The following is a 26,471-nucleotide window of genomic DNA, read 5'->3' as shown; positions in this document are numbered from 1 at the left end:
GACGGACACGACTCGGCCGCGCACCGCCCCTCCCGGGCTCGGGGGCGGAGCGTCGCCTCCCGGAAGTGCTTCCCCCGAGGGGCTGGGGCCGGCCGGAAGTGACGTAGCGGCAGGGAGGGGTTCTTTCCCCGGTCCGGCAGCTGAGGCTCGGCGCTCGGGTTACCCCTGCAGCGACGCCCCCTGGTCCCACCGATACCGCTGCTGCTCCCGCCCCTTCGCTCCCCGGCCGCGCAATGGGCACCCGCGACGACGAGTACGACTATCTCTTCAAAGGTGAGGCCGTGGGCTGCCCCACTCTCCTCAGCGGGTCGGGGTCCGGGGGCCCCGGGGCACTCCCCTGGGGACCCGCGCGGGCCGGCCGTGCACCGAAGCCGGCCTCCCTCCGCCCTTCCCGGCCGTGCGGTGCGCGCCGCGCTCTCCCCAGGTCGGGGCGCCCTCCGCGCACGCCGGGCTCGCAGCGACCCCCCTAGGCCCTCGCCTGCCTCCGCGCCCCCCACCCCGTGTCCTTCCACGGCGGGACGCCGCCTCCAGCTCGCCTGCGCTTCCCGGGTCCGGTGGCCCCTGGCGAGGGCCGCCCCTCCCACCCTGTGTCTTTTCGGGTTGGCGCCCCTCCCCCTCAGCGCCCCTGCCTGAGCCCCTGTGACGGGCCCTGCCCTCGCTCACCTTCCCGTAGGCGCACACTCCCACCACAGGCCCCCCCACCTCTGCGCCCTGCCTCCCCCGGACCGGTGCCAGGCCCCGGTCGGAATCCGAGCGGGCCGGGGGGTCCTCACCCCTCCCGCCCCCATAGCCCCCTTGGTCGGTTATAACCTCGCACCGCCCCCCCCGCACCCCGCGGGGCTGCTCGCTCTCTCCCTCCCTTTCCTCCCCCAAATAATCGGGACCTCTCCCGCGTCCCCCGTGCGACCCCGAGGGTGGGGGGCAGGGCAGGAGGGATTGCCCGTCACCCACGCGCGCACTTGTCGCAGTGACCCGACACACTGTTGGGACTTCCCATCTGGGCTTTTTTTTTTTCTTTTTTCTTTTCCCTCCTCCTCTCCCTCCCCAGCGGCAGCCAGCCCGGGATAACTCCAGACTGCGAGCGAGAAGGGGTTGCGGATGGGTGGTGGCTGTTATCCTTGCCAGACCTGAAGGCCCAGTTCCTGAGCAGGAAAGGTTGTGCGCTGCACAAATACTCGCCTGCTTTATCACTGTGGACGGGTTGCTTCCTGCTGCAACGCCGGGAGGATCCCGATCTTTTGGTGTTTTTAGAACAGGAAGGGAAAGAGTCCCACTTTTTAGCCACATACCTTTCCCCGAAAGGTGGGGGCTAGGGGTACAGTTGTGTGCTCTTTGGTGGAATTTAATATGTATGACGAGATCGGGAAACCTGTTAGTGCCCTTGGACAGAACATACTGGAGGGTGGGGAATGGATAGAAAGAATTGCTTATTGGTTACTCAGGAAAGAATCCCGATAGTTGGTATCAACAAAAATAAAGGGTACAGTGTTTAACCAGAAAGAGTACGGTAAATGCTCTTTTTTGTTTTGTTGTTTTGTTCCGTGAATGCGCTCTCACTCAGATGCTCTTTCACTGCTCCTGAATTAGGGCAGCCATCAGTATAGTATGCTGAACAAAGATCATTACCAGAGAGGAAGAAGCCATTGCTATTAAGGCTTTACAGTGGAGGGTGGAGTTTTTTTAAAAAGAGTGTTAAGCTTGGTGATGGTTTCTGACCTTGCCATTGGGTGCTAAGAATGATTGACTGAAGGAAGCAGGAAACACTGCTTTACCAATACTTTGCAAATCTCACCACCACCTAACTCCTCTGGGCTACAATATTCTGTAAATATAGGGTGAGTACAGGGTTCGTCCTTGCTCCCCCATAGTGAGTGGAAAGTCATCTGCAGAGAAGAGCTTACTTAATGCATTTTATAAATACAAAAAGGAAGCATGGGTTCTTTAGCATACTCTTTGCTGAGGGCATCTGAGGTCATGTGAAATTACTTAGGTGAGGCCCTAGAGACTGGTGTTTAGTCCTTAAAAGATTTCTTAAAATAAGGTACAAGGCAGTAGCAGTTAGCTATCTTTGAAGTGATTTAGAACAAGATGGACTAGCAACTCACAAGTCTTTCTCCTGTTTGATGTGGAGCTTGACTGTTGTTTATAGAAATCATTCCCCACGCCCCCCACATGCCCACTAAGAATATTAATTGTCCTGGATTGGTTTAAGGGATTTTAACTTAACTTTGGGATTAGACCATCCTAACAGTGATTGAGGGCAGAGAGCTTTGGAATCACGCAGGCTTGGATTCAGATTCTGACTCAGGTCTTAAACTTGCTTTGTGACCTTTCGGCCTCAGTTCCCTCATCTCTAAAAAGGAAATAATACCTGTCTCTCAGAATTAAATGAGACTGGTTTTGAGGATTCAGTAAGTGATAATAATATGAAGAAAGTTCTGTGGTTCTTGTCAGCTTTTTGAACCTTAAATCTTCATAAGAGCATTCAAGTATTATGAAAGAAATTTAAAAGTAGGAACTTTTCAAGTATTTTATGTTTCCATGGGTTATGTTTTCATTTTGTTGTACATTTTGCTTCTTAAGATTGGGTCTTAAAAAGATTTTGCTGAGAAGAATTTCCACTTTTTTAAAGCTCTTACAGGATATGAGTCACTTTTTTTTTTTTTTTTACTTTAGTGCTGATTAGTTAGCCAATTTTTTATTTATAGAGTTATATCTTAAAGCAAAGCAACAATAATTCCATTTTAAACTAGTTTCATTCTTCAGAGGTTTATTCACTGAAATGAGGTAGGCCCTTCTACTTGTAAGATTGCTTACCTAGCACACCTTCACACTTTGAGGGAATTGGAAGTTAGTTTGTAACTTTAACCAGTTGAAAATGAAGGTATATTTTGATTAGTATAGGATAGAGTAGTCCAAATGGGAATGTAATGTGGGGAGAGAGCAGGACAATTATTCTGTGTTATGTATTTGTTCTTGAGCATTAATCTTTAGTTAAGCTCAACAAGGAGACTATTGGTGTGTGTATGGGTATTTTTTAAAACTTGACTTTTTATTTCAAAAGCTTTGATTCTGTAGGTATGTATATATAATGTGGTTATGGCCCTGTGGGACACATAAGCGAAGCAGGCATCAGCCATATTTCTTATTGGTGTTGTAGATGCCATTTCAGAGTCACATTTTTTGAAAATATCTAGGTACATAGTCTACATCATTTTCTTTTCAATCTAGTTAAAGGTCAGTAGTAATTAACCATCAGCTGATTGTCAATGGAAAAGATCTTGGGAACTTTGCTGTCTTGTATCTTGGTAGTTTTTCTTTCACAACTTTCGGTTGAGTAACTCACATTCTGTTGAATCTGGAAAAACTTGTCTAGACTAAGGCTTTATTGATGTACTAGAATACATTTTATTTTCAAGACTTGTGGTGAGGCAGGACTATGAATATAGCAGCTGAAGGAGTAGAAAAATATCCCCAGTTTATTTTTTATTTTTTAAAAGATTTTATTAATGTTTTTGAGAGAGAGTGCAAGCTAGCAAGCTTGAGGAGGGAGAGAGGGAGAGGGAGAAGCAGACTATCACTGAACAAGGAGCCTTACAATGGTCCCAGGACCCCAGCCAGGATCATTACCCAAGCCAAAGGCAGATGCTCAAGCGACTGAGCTACCCAGATGCCCCCCAAGTTTTATAAAAATCAGTATGAAAATTAACCGTTTTCCTTTCAGATGTTAACATTTAGATCTGATATACTCTGATTTCTTGAATTAAATTTTGGTCCAGTACTTTAGCTTGCAAGAGAATATATAAAACTTAATGTGGTTGGAGAGGTGGAAGTTTTTATTAAATAAGGTATAATTTATATGTATATTCTGCTTCTATGGCAGTCTAATATTTGATCTTTTATGAGCCAAATTTAATATTAGGTATTAGAATGGTACTTAAAATTTAGCAGGGAAAGTTTATTACCAAGTGGTAATAAACATCGTTAGGTTACTTTAGAAATGCTATAAGTGTTTAATACATAGATGCTGTTATTTATGTTAATATCATTATACATACTCCCCTCCCCCCTCACATGCTATATAAATGGATATAGCATAAAATGTTTAAAATGGGAAGTAAACTTTTAACCTAAGGTACTAGTTAAGGAAAACATTGGAAAGTCACTGCACATTCCTTTCTTGAACCATAGGATGTGATCATATAGTTTGTCACATTTTTAAAAAGCAATCATACTTTGTTATCTTAATGAAAGAAACTATTTTGGTTAGAAATTGAGTCTGTAGGGGATCCCTGGGTGGCGCAGCGGTTTAGCGCCTGCCTTTGGCCCAGGGCGCGATCCTGGAGACCCGGGATCGAATCCCACGTCAGGCTCCCGGTGCATGGAGCCTGCTTCTCCCTCTGTGTCTCTGCCTCTCTCTCTCTCTCTCTCTCTCTCTCTGTGACTATCATAAATAAATAATTAAAAAAAAAAAAAAAGAAATTGAGTCTGTGAACTTTTGTGTTTGGTTTTTCAGCTATAGCCAGTAAATTCTCTTACATTGCTTGAGTAGTCCATTCTGGTTTGCTTTTATTTTTTTGGTGACCTTAAATGTAACCCGTCTTGGTTTGGTTTCTCATTCGCTAACTGAATAGAACCAGCTTTCCTTACTGTGTTATTTCTTAGCATCTTTTTGGCAGCACTATTCTTAACCAGTATCTTCTGGTGTCTTTCAAGATATAATCCTTTAACAAGTTGTTAGTCTTTTATTCTGACAACCCTGTCCATGTCCAGTTGAGATAATTATTTTATACTGTATAAAGCATTCATGAGATTTGAATTGTTTTCAGATAAAGGTGCTATTTTTTTATAATGTTAAAATTATTATATTGAGGGGGAAAATGCCCTCACTATCTTTATGCTGAGTGGGGAGATAATGAGCATAATCATTTGTTAACATGGAGGTCAGAAGGGAAGAAACCAGAACTTGAAAGTGCTAGAGTTTCTGTGGGAGGGAGGTGTTTTTTGGGTAAGTTATTTAATTTTCCAGAGACATTGTCGTTTTAGGTGTCTTTTTGATTTTAAAGTGATTGGCTCCTGAATTACTGATTGATATCTGAATGTCTCTGAAGTAAACATATTTTAACTTTTTGATTTCTCCCTTTTTCCCTATTCCCACCTCAAATGAGACGTTTACACCTCAGTGCTAGTGTGGGTTTAGAAATGACTCTCAAAGGGTTTCCTCAGCAGAAAATTAGGCCTCTTGCACTAAGAGGCAACAGTGAGTGTATCCTAGCAAGAGGGTAGACTATTACACTGAAACTGGGATTCTCTTCTGGGACACCTGGGTGGCTCAGTGGTTGAGTGTCTGCCTTTGGCTCAGGTCATGATCCCGGAGTCCTGGGATCGAATCCCTCATCAGGCTCCTTGCAGGGAGATTGCTTCTCTCTTTACCTGTGTCTTTGCCTTGCTCTCTGTCTCTCTAATGAATAAATTAAAAAAATTTTTAAATAAATAACTACAGTTTGTGCTTCATGGACTTACTGCCACCTGGATGATTTCTTGCTGAATCAGCTAATAGAGGAAGTCAGAAAGATATGCATTTGATAATGTACTTCATCCAGGACTGTCCAGAGGCCAGCTTGTATCCGCTCTTGTGGCAAGGAAGGAACGCATAATAGACATCTCTTTGCCCTCTGACCAGAGTGCGTTGAGCTCTTAAAGTTTTTACCTACCTCTCCCTCTAACCACCAAATCCCAGTCTCTTTAGTAAGGCATGGTCTTAGTCCTTGGTGTTACTCTCACATGTTTGATTTTCTAGTCTTGGTACCTGAATCAGCTAGTAGGAAGGATTAGTAGTCAACAGTAGAAGTAAGTCTTATTTCCTGAAATGCTGATAGCATTTTTTTCTTTTGTAAATTTTTTTAGCTCATGTTCTATAAACCTGTGAATTCATTTTGTTCTTTAAATTCAGATAGAAATGCTTTAGAACAAGTGAACTGCCTATTTCCCCATTGTTTATGAAATTCTTAAGTATAACATTGTCTTGGGTGAAAGAAAAATCCTCATGTATTTGGTTAATAAATAAACTGCCTCCATTAGTGATCATAGGAAATAAATTCATCTAAACCAAACTTGTCTTAAAAAATTAAGTCATAACAGAAAGTGTGTGCCCTCTGCTTTGGCTTTTACTCAGAGTAAGTCAAGGATTATTAGCTTCGTAGGGCTCCTATTAAACCTAATTGGGGTATCCGTTTTTGTGGGGGTCTCTAGCATCCTGCCTATCGGATGAATGCAGCTGTGAAAAGGTCCTTGTAGTTTTTGTGATCTGGGTGGCAAAGTTTGTAAACCTGATGCCTCATACGGTAAATGTGTTTCATTTTGCCCAGGTGTGAGTCCAGAGGTTACACCCAGTCTTTGATTAAACTAAGTAGAACATTTTCATTCTTTCCCTCCTTTCTACTCACTGATATCCTTTGTTACCTTCATGTATGATACACTTTAATATCACAAATTGTGTATTTGGTGTAGGATTTATCTTTCATGTTACTATCTTGTATGGTAATAAGGTTGGTATAGCATTTTTGGTAATTAATCAGAGTCCAGCAGACCTATAATTAAAATTGCATATGTAAGACAGGATACTGTATTTGTGCTAAGCAGATGATGTGTAAAAAGAATAAATTGGTTTTATCGATTGGTAACAGGTCAAGAACATGGACTATTTGCCTTTCCTGCCCCCATCCCTTGTAAAAAAATCAGATGTTTTGTCTTTTTTGCTTTGAAGCGTGGTAGTATTCTGAACGATGTCTGCCCCATTCATCTGACATTAAATTCTTTGTCTTTTTTTCAGTTGTCCTTATTGGAGATTCTGGTGTTGGAAAGAGTAATCTCTTGTCTCGATTTACTCGAAATGAGTTTAATCTCGAAAGTAAGAGCACCATTGGAGTAGAGTTTGCAACAAGAAGCATCCAGGTTGATGGGAAAACAATAAAGGCACAGATATGGGACACAGCAGGGCAGGAGCGATACCGAGCTATAACATCAGCGTAAGTCTCATAGTTTTTAAATTCTGAGAACTAGACTGCCATCAACTGAATTAGCTAACTTTTGGTATTGGAAAAGGAACTTTTTTTTCTTCTTAAGAATTCCAGTATTAGGATTTTGAAATGTATTTATAAATGTGTTTTTAAAAATATATAATCTATATATTTAGTTCTTCTCAGTATTCCCTTCCATCTTACCATTGTTTTCTAACATTAAATACCTGTTTCTGTTTTCAGATATTATCGTGGAGCTGTAGGTGCCTTACTGGTGTATGACATTGCTAAGCATCTCACATATGAAAATGTAGAACGATGGCTGAAAGAACTGAGAGATCATGCTGATAGTAACATTGTTATCATGCTTGTGGGCAATAAGAGTGATTTGCGTCATCTCAGGGCAGTTCCTACAGATGAAGCAAGAGCTTTTGCAGGTTAGTGATATGAATTTCATGATATTACAGTGATTCTGTATTTTTAACTCTTATGTCTTACAGTTTTGATACTTTTCCAATGACAGTAATCGCTTACAGTAGTTTCAAAAAGGTAAACGTGAATACTCAGCAAGGATTGTTCGGAAAGTTTGTGATGACTTTCTTGCTTAATTTTGAGTCATTAAAACACTAGTATTTTGAGTTTTTGCTGCCAAGAGTTGAATATAAATCTTTCTTTCATTTCCCTGGAAGGGGTAGATGATATCTCTCAGTTTATTTTGTGCTTCCTGTCTCTTTCTCTGTTATGTCAGTATTTTACCAAGGCTGCTCTATGTGGGTCTGAAAGACAGTGGCCCAAGGAATGTCAACAACCAACTTTTTTGATTTAATAGAGGATCTGCCTATAACTTCTGTTTGGAATAGCCTACTAGAAGGCAGCATTCTTAGTGAAAAGTTGAAAGTTGTGAAAAGTTACCTTCACCTTCACTTTCACCTTCACTTTCACCTAGTGAAAGTTGTGACTGTCTACTAGTGATTATGCTGTGAATAAAGGTTTTTACAATAGTTTTTTAGTTTTCCAGGCAAGAAGCTTTATTTCAAATAATATTGTTAAAGAATTCTAAGCGAATAACACCTACTCATCCATGTTCATATCATAATTCTTTGGTTGATGGAGAAGGACAGTAATGGATGGAAATAACTGAGTATTTGATAAGTTTACTACATTTTGAATAACGTCATTCATTGGTAGTGTATAGATGTAACAAGTATTTTTTAATTAAGGAGGCAATGAAAGTTTTTCACTGTTCTTTTTAATATGCTGAAGTGTAAATAGAATGATGCCCTTATTGCTCAAGAAATTGGGGAGGACTTAGGTTATTTTCCTTTTGAAGGCTAGAATGTATTACATCTCTTTCATAAAATTTGACAAGACTGAAGTTTTTATCTCCCCCCCTCCCCCCAGAAAAGAATGGTTTGTCATTCATTGAGACTTCCGCTCTAGACTCTACAAATGTAGAAGCTGCTTTTCAGACAATTCTGACAGGTAAGACTTGAATTTTTAGATTATGCTAGTGGGAATTGGAAGTTTGAAGAATGTAATTTAAACAAATTAGGAAACCTATATATCACACTGAGAATAACTATCATTTGAGAGCTGCTATAGCAAGAGCTGTTTAAAGTACAAAATTAGTTAACAATTCTTCCTTGCTGAGCTTTAATCATCCTAGTTTATCTGGTTTGTAATTAGGAAAAGTACTTTGAAAATAATTTGTTTACTTATATTATTGCTTCAGTCCAGTTATTCCATACTTTATGGTCACAAGTACAAAGTAATGGTTAAAGGCATTTTCATAAGATACTGAAATCCTGACTATGGGAAGATAGAAATGTCCTTTAAAATTTAGCAAAGAAAAGGCTTGCTTTGTTCTGATACATTATAGAAGCAGCTAGGGGAAAACATATTTTTAAGAATTTAAATGAAAAAACAAAAAGTAAAACTCCCTTGTGATGTAAAAGAAGCAAGGTGTCATCTCTGGAGAAAATCCGTGAGTGATTGCATATGGAAAAGTTTAAATAGGGGATGCCTGGGTGGCTTAGTGGTTGAGGCCCAGTCCCTCATCGGGCTCCCTGCCTGCTTCTCCCTCTGCCTCTCTCTTTGTGTCTCTCATGAATAAATAAATAAAGTCTTAAAAATAAGTTTAAATAAGTAGTGGAAAAAGAACAAAGTTCATGCTGTTTTAAAATTAGATGTGCAGATCAGGTCAGTCTTGGATTTCAGGGCTGTATTCATGTTGACTCATATTTACTCTGACTTTATTTGAATGACCAACTTGTCAGCAAGTTTAATCTTAATTCTCTAGTAAGTAGTTTGATGGGTTGTATTAAAGTAGTTTAAAATTATATATTATTTTTAAGAACTCCTGTTGTAAAATGTAGGCTTACTATATACCGTAGTCTGATATGACTTTCGAATAGGTCTGTATGGAGAAATGGTTAATAAGTTTCCAATTTTATTTATTTATTTATTTATTTATTTAAAAGATTTTATTTATTTATTCATGAGAGAGGCAGACACATAGGCAGAATGAGAAGCAGGCCCCTTGGGGAGAGCCCGATATGGGACTCAGTCTTGGGACTCCAGGATCACACCCCGAGCCCAAGGCCGATCGATGTTCAACCACTGAGCTACCCAAGTGTCCCGTTTCCAATTTTAATATAACAAAATTTTAATGTATTCTTTGTATGTAGTACTTGCATTAGAGGTAAACAGATTTTAACTTTTATTTTTATTTAAAAATTTTTTTAAATTTATTTATTTTTGTAGAGAGAGCAAGTAGAAAGTAAGGGGGTCAGAGGGAGAAGGAGACAATCTTAAGCAGTCTCCCAAGGAGTCAGATATTTAACCAGCTGAGCACAAAGGTGCCCTGATTTTTTTATTTTTAATTTTCCCAAGTTTTTATTTAAATTCCAGTTAGTTAACATACAATGTAATAGTAGTTTCAGGTGTAGAATTTCGTGATCTACAAATTTTAACTTTTAAAGTATCATATTTCAGACTTGAAATATGTAGAGAATAAAGCCTAGAATTTAAGAGCATGGTCTTAGAACCCTGATTTGTGTTTTAGTCCTGGCTCCTTCAGTTACCATTGGCTCTGTAATCTTAAGCAAATTACCTAACTTTTCTAGGTCTTAAATTCTTTATCTGGGGATCCCTGGGTGGCGCAGCGGTTTGGCGCCTGCCTTTGGCCCAGGGCGCAATCCTGGAGACCCGGGATCGAGTCCCACATCGGGCTCCCGGTGCATGGAGCCTGCTTCTCCCTCTGCCTGTGTCTCTGCCTCTCTCTCTCTCTGTGATTATCATAAAAAAAAAAAAAAAAGAAAAGAAAAAAAAATTCTTTATCTGTAAAATTTAAATGTGTTAAATTAAAATCAACATTAAATTAAAAATAAATAGTTTTGTGTTTTTTTAAGAGGGCTTATATTTATAAATACCTTGTGGTATGATTTGACTTAACTGTTATGTTGTGACTTAAAGGTTTTTATCTCTGTAACTCACAGAAAAGAGTTGCCTGTTATTTGAGACATCTACTCTAGACTCCAAAAATGAATTCATGAGTTCATACATGTAAAAAATACTTAACTTATACCTAGTACAGAGTGGACATTTGATGAATTAGTAGCTAAATAGCAGTTAAAGCATGAAAAAAAATTAAAAATAGTGATGATTCACATATAGTAGGTATAATAAACAATAGTTGATTAGAATTATTTTCTGTTAGGAGAAAAATAGTAACTATAATAGAACTGGTGCTGAGGTTGGATTAAATAGTCTCTTGGAACACAGTAGCTTTCCCTTAGAATCTTCTGTTCAGATAAAAAATCTTCTGTTTCATTAGACTATTGCAAGCAAGATTTGATTAATTATTGCAGTGTATCTGCAAATCCTACTTCTTTTCTTTACAACCACTTGTGCAGATTCTATTAAGTCAATATGTAGAGTACTAAATTTAGACCTAGGAGTTGTAGGTTTTTACTTTTTAACATTTTGTTCCCACTCCCTGTGTAACTAGTCACTGAACTTCCTGTGTCCTCAGAGTTGCACTGTTTTAAATAATAAGTGAGTTAAGTCATCTTGAGGGTCTGTGAGTCTCTCAAGGCCTCCGAAAACCTCGTTTGAAAAAATTTTTTAGTCCTTGTTGAGATATTTTTTATGTCCCATCAGATCTCCTGTGCATTCTAGATTCTAGCCCTTTCTGATCTCAGTTTCTAGACTATTCTGATATTAAGTGAAGATGAGATCATCTGCAGTTAACTATTGTGTGTATCATTTTGTAACATTGAACTTAATCATTAACTCAAACATGAGCTAACTAATCAATAAGTATGATATATACTTCAAATTGAACTGTTTTGTCTTTTTTTTTTTTTTAAGATTATTTATTTATTCATGAGAGACACAGAGAGAGGCAGGAGCCTAATGTGGGGCTCGATCCCGGATTCCAGGATCATGCCCTGAGCTCAACCGCTGAACCACCCAGGCGTCCCAGAACTGTTTTGTCCTTAAAGATGAAGAACATTTGGCCATTTTTCTTAAAGTTCATTCTAGATTTAACATATGCTACTACTGCTTAGTTAATGTTGCTTAAAAGCAAATAAGACTTCAGCTTCACTTACTACCATTTTTCCTCTTGTATTCACTATTTTATCAGCTTCCTTGGAGCATAAATCTCAGTGTTGATCTGTGGGATCAGAGATCACTGCATGTGGAGCAGACATCTCTGTTGTTTTGCATGTGCTAGGATGTTTGTTTTAAACTTCTCTTTATATACCAGTAGGAGTATTAATACTTAGAAACAACAGGAAGGAATGAGGTGCCTTGGTGGTACAGTTGGTTGAGTGTCTGACCCTTGGTTTCTGGTTGGGTTGTGATCTTGAGGTGGTAGGGTTTAGCACCAAGTTAGGTTCTGTTCAGCACAGAATCTGCTTGGATTTCTCTCCCCCTCTACCTCACCCCTACTAAAATAAATCTTAAAAAAAAAAAAAAAAGAAAAGAAAAGAAAAAGAAATGGGAGGACAAAAAAAACCCAGTAAAGATAACAGTAATCTCATTAGGTTTAATTCTACCTTGAATGTTAACAGCATTAAGGGAGCATTTACATGGTGTTTTGATGTTGCTGGAAGAAAAAAATCGTTTTTTCATTTTCAAGTTGGAAAATTATGTTAGAATATTTATCTGTTTTATTACTCCAAAGTTCATTGTGTTGCTTGTTTAGAATAGACCCCTGGCATTTTTGGCATCCATGAATTTGACAGTAACTCCATGACAATTTTGCTGGTGATAAGTTTTAGAGATAGTTGGCTAGTACTTGAGTGAACCTACTAGATTGCTCAGCCTTTGCATTGCTGTGCAGTTTTGTTTTTTTTTTTTTTATCGTCAAGTTCATTAAGGGATGTTTTTAATCCATACTTTCCATACTCTTTATTTTTTCTTTTAAGTTTGAAATTTGACAGTTTCAGACTTTAAGAAAAGTTGTGAGGTGCCTGGGTGGTACGGTCAGTTAGGCGTCAGACTCTTGTTTTCAGCTCACTTTGTGATCTCAGGGTTGTGGGATTGAGCATCAGGGCTACATGCCGAGCATCAAATCTGCTTGAGATTCTCTCTCCCTCTGCCCTTCCCCCACTAACAAACATTCTTTCTCTAAGATGAATAAATAAATCTTTAAAAGAAGAAAAGTTGCAATAATAGTGCAAAGAATTTGTAAATACCCTTCACCATATTCCCCAAATGTTGGTATTTTACCGTATCTGCTTTATTCTTTTTTTTCCTCTTGCTATATACTAATTTTTTTCATGCACCATTTCATACTAGCAGACTTGTTGCCTCTTGCACCTAAGTACTTTTCAGTGCATATTTCTTAAAAACAAGGATGTTCTCTTTGATAACTGTAGTGCAGTTGCCAAAAATCAGAGTTAGATAGTAATCCATATCAATGTTTAGCTACAGACCTTGTGCAGATTCTGCCATTTGTTCAAATTATGTCCTTATTGGCAAAAGAAATTGTGAGATCACATCACAAATTGCATTCAGATTTCCTACCTCTTTCATCTCCTCTAATCTGAACAGATCCTTAATCCTTTGTTTATTGATATATTTTGTTTGAAGGGTACAGGTCATTTATTTTGTAGTGTCCCTCAATTTGCGTTTGTCTCATGATCCCTCATAATTAAATTCAGATTATGCAGTTTCAGCAAAAATACCACAAAAGCGATCTCAGTGTATCCCATCAGGAGGTTGTGATATTAGTTTGTTGTATTCATTACTGGTGATGTTAAATCTGATCACTTGGTTAAAGTGGTAACTGCAAGGTTTCTCCATTTAATTAATAAGCCCAAATCATTAGTTATTGAAGACTGAACTCTTAATTTTATGGCTAAAGTAGTGAGAATCATTGAACAAGGTGGTTTTTTTTTTTTCTTTTAATGTAAGCTCTACCCTTAGCGTGGAGCTCAATGTGCGGCTTGAACGTAGATCAAGACCTGCACTGAAATCAAGAGTCAGTTAACTAACTGAGCCACCCAGACGCCCTGAGGTGTATTATTTTTGTTCTTGGCATGTGACAATTTTTCAAATACATGCCAGTATATAAAATCAGAGCATGTTTTTGATGTTCAAGAAACTTAATCGTGAGCAGAGTGTTTGTAGAAGACCTAAGCAATTCTGACTTAAGCTGTAGTGGAATAACCCAGCTTTTGTTATTTTTACAATTTTTGGAGAGCGCAAAGATTTTTAGCTCTTTTTGTTCCCTAGTTTGGAACAATTGCATTTAACTTCCTTAGAGTGTACTTTGCAAATTGCTTCATACTTTATTAGAGTATGAAGAGAGTATGAATAGAGAAATAGGCATGTGTCTTTTTAATTTAACTTTGCTAGGTTGTATTTAAAACTCTCTATTAACATTTTAACTTTCTATTTAGATCTGTAAGAGATTGTGTCTAACATAGGAACAGCACAGCAGAATTCCTTTTCTTTTTAACCTTGCCTAGCCTTTGGACATCTGGAAGAGGGACTGTACAGGAATTAGTGTATCACATACATCTGGTTCTAAAGGAGAACATGCCCTTGAAAGAGGAAAATATTTGCATCTGGTTTAACATGTTACTTACTAGTCCTGTTTCCTTTCCCTCCTTAAATAATCTCTAATCAGATAGCACCTAGAGGGTACCTGCTTCCTATTTTCTTATCAAAGTATTTAAGTGACACACCCAGCCACAGGAGATGTTAAATAAATTACTTGAGTAGTTTCTTAGTGCCCATTCTACTTGAAAGAAAATTTTCTTTTTCTTTCTTGATCAGCACTTTTCCTATTTTCTTCACTGCTTTGGCATTTTCATTAGTGGACATCTGTTCGGTGACTGGAACAAATGTAGCAGTAATCCATTTCCACAGAACTGTGTAGTACTTGCAGACCAGTTATACAATACTGCTCAAATTTCTTGCTTTGTAATGAGATCTCTTTAATATTTAACTTTCTGTTCTTTGAGAACTCTTTCTTTTCCACTCTTCGAGTATTTGCTTTTCATATAAGAGTCTGCAAAATATTTTTTGTTTTGGTTCCTCTAAATCTCCAAAACAACTTGTAAAGAAGTTAAATTTTGTAGAGGGTCCCATTTAATCATGTGCACTTAAAAGAAGAGCCATCCAGTTTGGGATTAGGGAGAAAACATTAAAGAATGACTAATCAAGTTTTACATTAAGTCAATAATTGTCCTTATTTCTTAGTCACTAGCCTGATTGAATGAGTGTCTTTCCCTTTACCCTTGACACACTCCAGTTCAATCTCTGCAATGAAAAGAATCCAAATGAAGAACACATAGCCTCTTTTTTTTTTTTTAATTTAGTCAGTAGGCTTTCTTAATTTTCTCTTCTTAAGCTTTTGAGTATTGTCAACCTTCTCAGACCCAAATTTTAGCCGACCTCCTCCCCCCCTAAAAAAGTAAGGAAAGGTACATTATAGCTGTCAGTGTTTTTGCTGGTTTATACATTCAGTTGACTACAGCTTGCTCTTGTTCAACTTAAGAGAAATTAGTTCTTAATTTGGAGAAAATAAATTCATTTAACATTTCTTTTTCTCTATCTTTTGGTAATGGAAAGTTTCCAACATACCAAAAGTAGGACAGTATCCTCAACTCCCATGTAGCCACCAACAACCATCAGTTCATGACCAGTGTTTGTTCCACCTCTTCCCTCCCTTATTTTTTGAAACAAATCCCTGATATTACATCATTTCAGTTGTAAACATTTCATGATGTAGATCTAAAAGATTGGGGCGTAAACCCAAAGCAACAAAACCACTAAAATATTGGCAGCAATTTCTTATTATCATCTATTATCTAAACAATATTAAAAGTTCTAGTCTCAAATTTTTTCTTTTTTTTTACAGTTCAAATTAGAATCCAATCCAAATGATGTTACTACATTACAGTTGGTTGACATGTTCTTGGAGCATTTTGAAAATAGACTTCTACTTTCCCTTTTTTACCCTATAAACAATTTTTTTTTAATTCCAAGTATTATAGGAATAATACCTTATACCCTTCCTTTAGGATCATCACTTTACTATATTTGACTTATTTACATGTGTGTATATACTTTTTTCCCTCTTTACTCAGTCTTTGGAAAATAAATTATAGACATTCTCGCACTTTACAAGTAAATACTGAAGCATTTTATCTCCTAAGTACAAGGCATTATGAGTAATCACAATACCATATCATATTTAAGAAATTTATGTTTATGTGGTATTAGCTAATGTACAGTTCATATTCTTATTTCTCCAAGTGTACTAATAATTCTTTTATAGATTTGGTTTTTACATTTTAAATGTCAATTTGGCCAAAGGTCACACATTGATGGAATTGTTTCATATCTGGGGTATTATTAAATAGAGTAGCTACTGGGTACAGGTTGTTATTGAGCGCTTGAAATAGGGCTAGTGGATTGAGGAATTGGATTTTAAATTTAATTTAAATATGTACTATATTGGGCACTATAGATGTAGAACATTTATCCTCATCTTTTATTTATTTATTTTTTAAAAGATTTTATTTATTCCTGAGAGACACAGAGAGAGGCAGAGACATAGGCAGAGACAGAAGCAGGCTCCATGCAGGAGCCCAATGTGGGGCTTGATCCTGGGACTCCAGGACCACGCCCTGGGCCGAAGGCAGGCACTAAACCGCTGAGCCATCCAGGGATCCCCTATCCTCATCTTTTAAATGCATTTTTATAACAATAAATGTTTTGAAGACTCTTGGCCAGTATTTTTGGAAAGTCCCTCAATCTGAATTTATCTAAATGTTTTCTTAGGATAAATTCATTTTAAGCATTTTTTGGCAGGAATACATAGGTATCCTTTGTAGGAACACATTGTGTCTTTCATAGTACATCATAATAGGCACATCATGTCAATTTATCCCATTTTTAGAATTCCCTTACCTTTGAGGATTTTTTGTTTTGAGGGAGAACTGGGAGAGTAAAGATAAATAAGATACATTCTCTGTAAGGAATTCAGAGATTCCTTAAGATTATGAATCTAGTCAGAGGGAAATACTTTTAGGCAGTGAAATAGAAGACCAAATAAAATGGGTTAAATAGGGATGCCTGGGTGGCTCAGTGGTTGAGTGCCGGCCTTTGGCTTAGGACATGGTCCCAGAGTCCTGGGATCAAGTCCCACATTGGGCTCCCCTTGAGGAGCCTGCTTCTCCCTCTGTCTATGTCTTTTGCTTCTCTCTCTGTGTCTATCATAAATAAATAAATAAAATATTTTAAAAAGGAAAAAAATAAAAAGTTAAATAAAGATACCGGGTGTAGAGGAATTTAAGAACACTTATTGGACCAACTAGTGACTTACCAAACCCCTACTATATGCCATGTGCTGGAGGTACAGAACTGAATAAGGGTAGATAGAGTTCTTGTCTTCACAGAGTTTAGAGTTTAGTGGAAGAAGTAGACACAGTTTTTATGTTTGTATAGTTAGTTTTGATAAGTATCATAAAATCTTAAGTACTCTGTTAAAAAGTATTTAATTACAATTTAACTTAGGTCAGGAGGCATTGATAGGCATAATCTTTCCCTCCCTTTCTAAGAGTCCTTTGGGATTTTGGCATGTTTATGAAGTTCTGCACTTCCTTACACAGCCAGGAAAAATATTAATGTATCTCATGGTGCAGATTTATCTTTATTTTTCTGTGGCGTACTGTATCAGTGTATTTACAGGATTTTTGATAAGGGTAGACTGAAAATATTCTCATGGTTTAATTTTTTTTTTTTTTTTCATGGTTTAATTTAGATCTAATCCCATAAACTATGTAATCTCTTTAAACCAAGATTTATTTGACTGGTGAACCCTTTCCTCTGAAAAGGAAAATCTTTTTTTGTCTTTTCTGCCCTTACTCTAATCAATGGTTATTTGAAAATAAAACTTTAAATTTATGCTTTCCTTGTTCAAATTTATTTGCAGTCTTTTTCTGCAAATCTGTTTTCTACTTCTGTGTACTTTTATATTAACTATTAATGAGTTTATTCACAGTGAGTATTGCTGTTGTTTTTTCCAGAGATATACCGCATTGTTTCCCAGAAGCAAATGTCAGACAGACGTGAAAATGACATGTCTCCAAGCAACAATGTGGTTCCTATTCATGTTCCACCAACCACTGAAAACAAGCCAAAGGTGCAGTGCTGTCAGAACATATAAGGCATTTCTCTTCTCCCCTAGAAGGCTGTGTATAGTCCATTTCCCAGGTCTGAGATTTAAATATATTTGTAATTCTTGTGGTCACTTTGTGTTTTATTACTTCCTCATACTTATGAATTTTCCCATGTCTTAAGTCTTTTGATTTTAGCTTTATAAAATCATCCACTTGTCCCGAATGACTGCAGCTTTTTTTCATGCTATGGCTTCACTAGCCTTAGTTTAATAAACTGAATGTTTGGATTCCTCAGTTATTGTTTACTTTTCATCATGGAAGCCTGTCACTGTAGGACATATTTAGAACTTGATCACTTGAAGCTCAGACCTATTGGTCTTGATCAAATCAAACTAAGAAGACTTTAGAAGAAATAAGCTACCATTTTGCCACAGAGCAGCTTATAAGGAGCAGCTTATATCATACACTCTTCTCTCCATGCAGTGTATATTTCCACAAATCTAAGAATTGCCCTATAAACATAGCAGGATTTTGAGAGCTTGAAAATTTTCCATTATTCTGGAAATCAGTTTCTAAAATGCCTTAATAGGGTTAAGTAGTCTAGTAAATTTTGTTTTTTAATTTTTGTAAGCATCAAAGTTGATTAGAGAGGGGGACAGTTTTTTCTGGACGAGGATTATGTTAATAAACAAAAGCTTGTTATATGGTTTCAGTAGCAGTGTGGTTATGGAGCCATATTTAAACCAGGCTGCCTGGCAGGCTGGGAACACGAGAGACTGGTGGAATTCCATCTGCGATGCCTCTGTTGCACATGATTAGGCAGCCCAAATCCTTGAACTCCTCTAATTTCCCAGCAGTAGATTATGTGGCATTTTATTGCTCAGGCAAGAACTGGTTTAATGCTGTTAGTATCAAATTGTGAAGTGTTAATTTTGTCCTAAAACCTTCCAGTAAATGAAATGCAACCAAGTTTTATCACCATCTCTATCAGCAGGCATGGTTAATTATTTTAACAATGCTGATTTTTGAGTTTTGCAACATATTGTGGAATATAGTCCAGTTGAATATCTGGTTTCAGTATGTCTAAAGAATTTAGTGAGAGGTTAATTTCTGCTCAAGTTGTACCACTTAAAGGCATGTATTCTTTTAGTACGTAGTACCTTGAGTTTAAATAGAATGCATTTAGGCATTATTCAAAGCTGAACTACTTTATCCCCCCACTACATTATTGAAATCAGTGGAGCAACTAGTTTCCCATTTTAGGAATGTGCACACTAATACTGAGTTTTACTTTCTTGTGGATAATATTAAGCACTTAACTCTGCAGTGTTCTGAAAGTTGTGTCGATTGAATTGATACTCTTCAGGATGGTGGGATATCCCCCAAGTATAAAAATGTATGTGTGTGGGCTTGCATAGATTACTATGTTTCATAGTTAATCTGTCTTTTGCAGTGCTCATGACGTGTGGGGCACACGGAAGGCATTGCTGTGGTCATTCTTTTTGGTTTTCTTCTGTAGCCATTTATTATTTAGAGTATTGGTTGGTTATGAAGATAATATTATCTATTTGTAAATTGCTACTTTGTATTTTATGCATGCTCTGTAACTTGATTTATTTTTATTTTTATTTTATTTTTTAGTTATTGATTTGGAATATATTCACATTCTAATAAACAGTTATAGGGGGACTATTCTTTATGTTGTCAGATTACATTTTTCTTTTGATGCTTTGGATACCATAGCCATGGAATATTTGATTCTGATCAGCAAGAGCATAGGTCCTTGCATTACAGAGTAAACATTGAATTGGAGGCATCATTGTGTAAATTCAGCTTTGATTTTAGACATAAGGTTCAATTATGCTTTACTTAGAAAACATATCACCAAAAACATTAAGGAAGTAATCTTTGTACTTTCCTATATTACATTGTCCCCAGACCCAGGAAGAGGCATTTACTCAAAATTGGTAGTAAATCTTTGACAAAATTATTTAAGAGAAAGAAACTCTAGGTAGTGAATTGAAAATGAATAACTGAATTTTTATCAAGTATAGACTTAATGTTGCTGTGGGCATGGTTGGATCTTAGGAGAATTCTAAGAACCCTTTAAGTAGTAGTAGAAAATGTCTTTGATTGCTTAACAGTGTCTTTATTCTGAGTAGTATCTCAGGAGACAAATTGTCTCCAGTAAGAAACATTAAGTTTTAAAATATTATGACAGTTTAGGGCTCAAGGCAGTTTAGAAGTGTTTTGCTGCTTGACTCTGCTTTTCAGTTATTTTAACTTTGAATTGTTTTTTAACCTATTCTGAAAAGCCAGTTAGCCATCTCGACTTGATTTAAACTTGTATGTCATTGGTCTCAAGTGCTTTTTATGATTTTTCTTTAATAGTAATTATAACTCTGTAGCGGTAAATTATCTTTAGCCATTGCATTATTGTATGCTAAATTCTAAGAAGGGGTGCTAGCTAGTGACTTACACCAGGGGTCTTTTTAAGTTCTGAAAGGTTCTGCAGAAAATCTAAACCTCTGAGTTTAGATTGCCCATCAGAACTAGTCCTTTTTATTTCATCATTGGGAAAATGAACATCATAATTTTGTCTTCAGTAATTTGTATTTACAAAATACTAATGCTCTCAGTGGTTTAAATGTTGTCATAACAACTTCTGTGTACCTTAAAGAGAAAAAATTATTTAGACAGTTTTGGCCAATACCAGGAGCAGAATAATTCAAAGGTTGGGTTGATAATTAAGAACTTATTCCAGACTATTAGGTTTCAATTTATGGAGTTTTGTTTTTGTTTTTTAAACATGGGAAGAAAATAGAACTTGGTTTTTTGATGTCTTACAAACATACTAATAAGCCTGAAAAAATTCAAAACAAAATATGAATTATGTATAAGTACTGTGCATGGCATGTATTTCCTGTGTGGGGGGAAAAAAAAACCAAGACCATGAAAGGACCTTCTACTACATGCTTTAATGGGAAGAATAATAGGCTAGTGCTAAAAAGAGAAGGGCTGAGTTTTGTTATCTTGGTTGGGTTGGCACTGATACCAGGCCCTTTCTCGGATTTGACAGGTCACTTTTTCCATTCACCTAAAGGATATGCCAAATAAACTAAAGTTGTCATTCAAATGTTTTATTTATTTAAGGATTTTATTTATTTATTTGAGAAAGAGTGAGAGAGCACAAGCAGGGGGAGCTGCGGAGGGAGAGAGAGAAACAGGCTGCTCACTGAGGAAGGAGCCTGACCTGGGGCTTGATTCCACCACCCTGGAATTGTGACCTGAGCTGAAGGCAGACGCTTAAGCAGCTGAGCTACCCAGGTATCCCAGTCATTCAAATGTTTTAAAGAATGGTTGTATTTCCCCAAACTATAGGAGGCCAAGGGTAACAATAAAGTAATATAGAATGTCATTACAGCTTCTGTAAATGAGATCATAGGCTAAGAAATTTTAATTGAAGCATCCATTTCACTGAAAATTGGAGTATAGAGAAAGAATGTCTGAAGGGACATTGATACTGGGTATATATTAGAAATATGCTAAACTATTTGCTTTAAAGACTGAAAGTGGCAAGTATTAATAGAGTAGTGGACTGGGTGACAAAGACTTGGATTCTAGTCACAGCTCTTTTAGTCATTTTACCCCTGAGCCCTCACCTTCTTCCAGTTAGTGAGGGGAATGGGTTAGATTATTTCTGGAGTTCATCCCAGCTCCAATTCAGTAATTCTGTGAATGAGCTCTTCAGGTACTAGAGCCAAATTATTACACATTTGAACTCAAGTTTAGTAAGTAAAAAATCACTTTGCAAAATGTTTTTGGTCTTATAATAACATGATTAAAATGTTATTATTTCCATGTTAACTCCTTTCCATAACATGAAAGCTTTCAGAACATTTGCAAAATGACTGTCATTTTCAATAATATGTATCAAAGTATCATATCCTAAGGGGGGAAGAGCACTTGAGGGGCTGATATGTCAACTGTAAATTGAGAACTGCTTGTTTTGGCTTTTACTGTTAAGATTCTGCTGGCTTTTAATATATACTTTTAAAATATATTCATGTCTGAGAGAGAAAACTTTTAAAAACATTTTGTGTTTAATTTTTAACTATTATCTCTTATAGGGATCTGTAAGAAGGTAGAGTAGTCCACAAAGCTAGCTGTCCAAGAGAACCAGTGATTAAGTCCAAGTACATAGGTTTTTGTGGCAAAATACACATGATATAAACATTATTTTTGTTAGTTTAGTAGTCTAACCATCTGAATTCAATCATTCAGCATAGAATTGATAGGTCCCAGCACAGATGACCTATTTATTTGCTGTTAACTACTTTGTTACCAGTACTAGTGAAGGTAGTGAAAATTAGTAGTCAGTAGGATTCCTTTTCTGTGTTTGAGTCAGTGAAACTTAATTTGCCTCTTATCCCCATCACAATGAATAAGTATATTGCTTTTAGATTTATTTCCCTTCACAACTTCTCGTCTCAGCATACCATTGTCTCAAATCTCTCTAGGGAAGTGGTACAGATCCTTGTCTTGTCTTTGAGAAGTTGCTGACCACTGTACTAGTCTCTCTGCCAGAGCATTTCATTATATGGCCCTAAGTATATTATAGAAAGTCATGCCTGAAATGGGACAGTCTGGAAAGCCCCAGGAAGCAACACTATTTCTGCAGGCTCTCTTTGATAAGCAGGATCTATTAGGACTATCTGGTTCTGGTTTACATTTAAGTGGATGCCTAAATAGCAGTATTTTCTAAGACCTCAAGTCCTTGTGCTTTCTCCTCTCCAAGGCTCTGGAGGGCCATGTACTGGGCTAGACAGTGACTTGGGAGGTAGAAGCTAAAATTGAGGGAATCTGACAGTCTGTCACAATAGACTAGAGCTTCCACCTTTTATGGGTTTGGATTGGACTGCCACTCTTTCTAGCTCTGCAAGTCAGGGAAAAGAATCTACAATAGTATCCTGCTAATCACTAGGGCCCTGCATTTCTCTCTGCCCTTTTGTAATTGCTAAGTAGTAAGATCCATAGCATGGGAATGTGTTTTAATCATATTTGCATTCCTAACATCTATTCCCCCTACTATTCCATGTCAGAACAATAAAGGAACATCTAAAAGAGTGAGGGGGCTAATCCTAGGATTCATTCTAGTTTAGCTTGGGGAGCTATAGTCTGAGAATTACCATTAAGGCTAAAAAATGTTTTAATTAAAAGTTATATAAAATTATGATTAAGTAAGTGCTACATAATAATTATACAGAAGTACAAATGACCATATAATGAATCCCTGTGTATCCGTCTGTCCCTTCTGAGAAAGATTTTTCCATCTTCTGTTGTTACATACTGATTAAATGGGCCTCTTCTGCCTTCCTTCTGGTTAGATGAATGGCTCATAGAATGTATCATTCTTAAATCCTCTGTGTTGAGTGCATAAACCTGCAGCCTTTGGTTATCATTTATGGTATCGGGTAGTATTCCGAGTCTCATGAGTCGTAATCTAATACTACTGTTCTCAGTAAATACCTTTTTAGCCTTATAACTCTTGGTCATGTTTTGTCTTTCACGGAGACAGCAAGCTCCAGCCCTTGAGAATTGTCTTAGACCATTTCTGAATGAGTCACAGTCTCTAACAAAAATGTATTAATTCTTGGTTAAACATTGGGAATAACTTTTGAGTGTCATGTAATAAGCCTTGTGAATTGACAAGTTGAAAGGCTTAGGTTGACTTAAATAGGATTATGTACAAACTTTGAAAGTATGAAGGAAAAAATTTAAGCCTACTTTTGAAAGCATTCAGTAAACTATTTTTTAGCATCCATGTTTTACTACAAAATTAATCCTGCTGCTTTACCAGTTAGGTCACAAAGTAATTTTTTCAAAGGTCCTAAAACATGCACCCACAGTAATGTTACTGCATGATAACTTCTACTAGTGGAAAGCTATTCATTGCACTTATGCAAATTAGGTGGCCCTTACACTTGCTTTTATTCCATCCCATAGAAGTACCTTTGTGCCTCTGGAGCTGAGCACAGGCTGTAATAGTTGCCTTTGAGTTTAAATTTTTGTGAAAGCAGAGAAATTTTCTATCTGAGTATTTCATGTGCACAAGATTTTTCAATAATTTTTGGACACGAATATGTTGTTCCCATTCATTATTTTAAACAAAGAGACTCATTATAAATATGATAGAACTTGTTCACTTTATTTTCAAGCATCTATTGGGATAATTTTCACTTATCTGGCTGCCTAAAGTGACTTACACAACATGTAGCTTAGTTCTACCTTTTAAACCTGAGTTGTAGATTATAGACACATTTCGGTGTGCAACACATCAGTAGGCATTCCTCTTAAATTAGTTTGAGAAATTCATTTTATTTTGTACAAGGTACAGTTGGTCTCTGCACAGTGAACAAATATATTACAAATCTGGGTTATTTAAAAAAGTATTGCCATTTCATAGTCTCACTTATGCTATTGTACAATAATAGTGTTTTCTTTATTTATTTGAATTGTATGCACACCACTTTGAGTGAAAACTGGCTTCTGTAAAATAAACAGATCTTTGCAGGTTGCCAATAAAATGCACAGTGCACGTATTTAGGTTGACCATGAACCTATGTGTGATAGCGCTAGACAGAAGTTCCTAACAGTTGCTCTGTAAGATTGAAATGTCTTTTACCAGTAACTCTTAGTTATGTGAAAGCAGCTGTTGTCAACCACAGATGAATCACACCCTCTGCCTTGCCCTTCTCCCTGTATTACCTAATTTGAATTGTATTACATTTCTTTAAAAATCATAGAATGCTAGAGCCAAAGGATTGCTAGAGCTCCTTACCTCTCTCTACTTCCCCCCTTTTTAATACATTAGGAAAAAAGTTGCTGAGAGAGGGCAAGTAACACTCAAATCTCTTGACCCCGTGCTTTAGTGGTTCTACTATGCTCCCTCTTGCTGAATTTTTCCCATAAGATAGTTGGCAAACAAGAGGTGACACCTGAAACTGGCGTGATGCTGCTTGCTTGCAGTTTGCCAGGCAGTAGTTACTGTACATGCAGGGTAGGGGAAGAAGATAAAGCCTGGGATTGAGATGAAGTTTCTCCTGGCTGATCTGACTTCACTATGCTTTTTGATCCTTGCTCTACAAAGATAATTGAGCACTTGCTGCCCTGAAATACTGAGGTAAGTCTCTATCTCTATTTCTTTCTACATATGTATGAGGAATATTTACTTGGGTCTACAAAGGAATTTTCTAATATTTATATTTCATAAGGCTTTTGTGGAAAGGAAATTTGCTATTGCTGATCACTTGCTCCCATGCACACATGCAGCATTCATGTAAGTATTCTATTTTTTCCCCTAACGATAAGATTTGCTTAAGCCTTTAGTGAAGTGAGGGAGGGGGATTTACTCATTTATTTATTTTCTTGTTTTTGCTGGTAATCGCTCAAACTAATGAGTTCCATGGCAGAGTTCCAGGTTGTATCAAGGACTTCAGGACTCCCACACTTCCTGTAGCAGCTGTTCCAGCTTTGAGGTCACTTAGTTCCTCTTCTGTATACCTTTTTGGAAGTATTTTTTGCTGGTTGTTATCAGAGAATGGAGTGGTATAGGGGTAACCATTAGTTTCTTCAGTTTGCCCTTTGGTCTTTAATTCTTGTGAGAAGGTCCTCTTTTTTAGGGCTTGGGAGTTGGCTCCAGTTTGACTTAAACTGAGCCCCAGCTTACCTGTGTTCATTAGTAGTGGAAGGTATGGACACGTTTGAATACTGGGATCCGGAGCCTTAGCTCATTGTAATATGTTTTTGGCCATCTCAGTAGGTGGGGATTTTAAGGTAGTAGTACCTGATATCCTTATTTGCTGTTTACTGTAAATTTTACATCATGTTACACCAACTGATTACAGTCCATTCTTTCTGATCATTTCATTTAGTTCCATCCAAAAGCATCATGTACTTTAAGCACCTTATTAAACTTGCTATATCCATTTTTGTCTAATTTCCCCTACACTTGTAGGTTCTATGCTACATCAGGCTCAAGATGAATGAAGAAATGCTTGAAAGCAAGTACTCTTCTAAGTTAAGGAATGCCCAACCAAATAAATTCAGGAGTCCAAATAGCTGTTTTTAGGGATACTTCTTACCAGTCTGTCTGCTTGCTTAAAGCATCATCTCAGAGTTCTGATTCACATGGAATGACTCAGGTGTTGGATGGATTGAGGGGATGTGACTAGGCTGGGATTGATGTGGCAATGTTCTCAAACCTTGAATCAGCAAGATTTGGTAAAGCTGGCCTAGAAATCTTGTAGCCTGAAAGAGGCTGCTGCACTTTGGAAACTTCTTTCCCTCCTACTATCACGAACGGCAGAAGAGGGAAAGTTAATTTGTATTTATTAAAGTTTTACTTTTAAAAATTGAAGATGTTAGACTATATACTGTAATCTTGGCTGTTATGATTTGACAGATTAGATGTAAAGGTACAGATGTAAAGGTATTTTCGGATTGATATTAGCACAGTTTGTGTCTGTGTGCTATTTATTTTAGGTAATAAAACAGATAATAATGGTAACAGCAACCAAAAGTACACATACATTTCAGGAGCTTTAAAGTAATCTTTTCCCCCTCCCAGTTCCCTTTTCCCCCAGGAAGGTTTGTGAAACCTACACTGTATGCTTTCTGAGCATCACATTTCAGAGAATTAAGTATATCAATATATATATTTAGCTGATGTTGATGAGTAGCTGTATCTTAAATGTTTTAAAAGATCATGTAATCCTAGGCATTTGGGGTTGGGTGTGGGTGGGTG

At 37.4% G+C, this 26,471-nt stretch overlaps 1 protein-coding gene across 1 annotated transcript; it reads left to right on the top strand.

Moving 5' to 3' along the window:
* The first annotated feature begins 4 nt into the window (after nucleotides 1–4).
* Nucleotides 5–17,959, top strand: RAB11A (RAB11A, member RAS oncogene family). Its single transcript, XM_041744107.1, has 5 exons — nucleotides 5–273; nucleotides 6,833–7,028; nucleotides 7,263–7,456; nucleotides 8,421–8,501; nucleotides 17,573–17,959. Exons 1-5 carry the CDS (start codon nucleotides 234–236, stop codon nucleotides 17,710–17,712), a joined length of 651 nt encoding a protein of 216 aa, XP_041600041.1. The 5' UTR covers nucleotides 5–233; the 3' UTR covers nucleotides 17,713–17,959.
* Nucleotides 17,960–26,471: the final 8,512 nt, after the last annotated feature.

The sequence above is a fragment of the Vulpes lagopus genome, chromosome 2 (assembly GCF_018345385.1).
Source record: "Vulpes lagopus strain Blue_001 chromosome 2, ASM1834538v1, whole genome shotgun sequence".
In the NCBI taxonomy this organism is placed as follows: Eukaryota; Metazoa; Chordata; class Mammalia; order Carnivora; family Canidae; genus Vulpes; species Vulpes lagopus.
The sequence above is the reverse complement of the archived record's forward strand: the minus strand, read 5'-3'. Positions and strand labels throughout refer to the sequence as shown.

Bases quoted from the DNA above. Each gene is read 5' to 3' on its own strand.
- RAB11A (XM_041744107.1), top strand. From the start codon at position 234: ATGGGCACCCGCGACGACGAGTACGACTATCTCTTCAAAG. The intron at 274-6,832 runs GTGAGGCCGTGG...TCTTTTTTTCAG, and splicing joins GTACGACTATCTCTTCAAAG to TTGTCCTTATTGGAGATTCT. The intron at 7,457-8,420 runs GTTAGTGATATG...CCCTCCCCCCAG, and splicing joins TGAAGCAAGAGCTTTTGCAG to AAAAGAATGGTTTGTCATTC.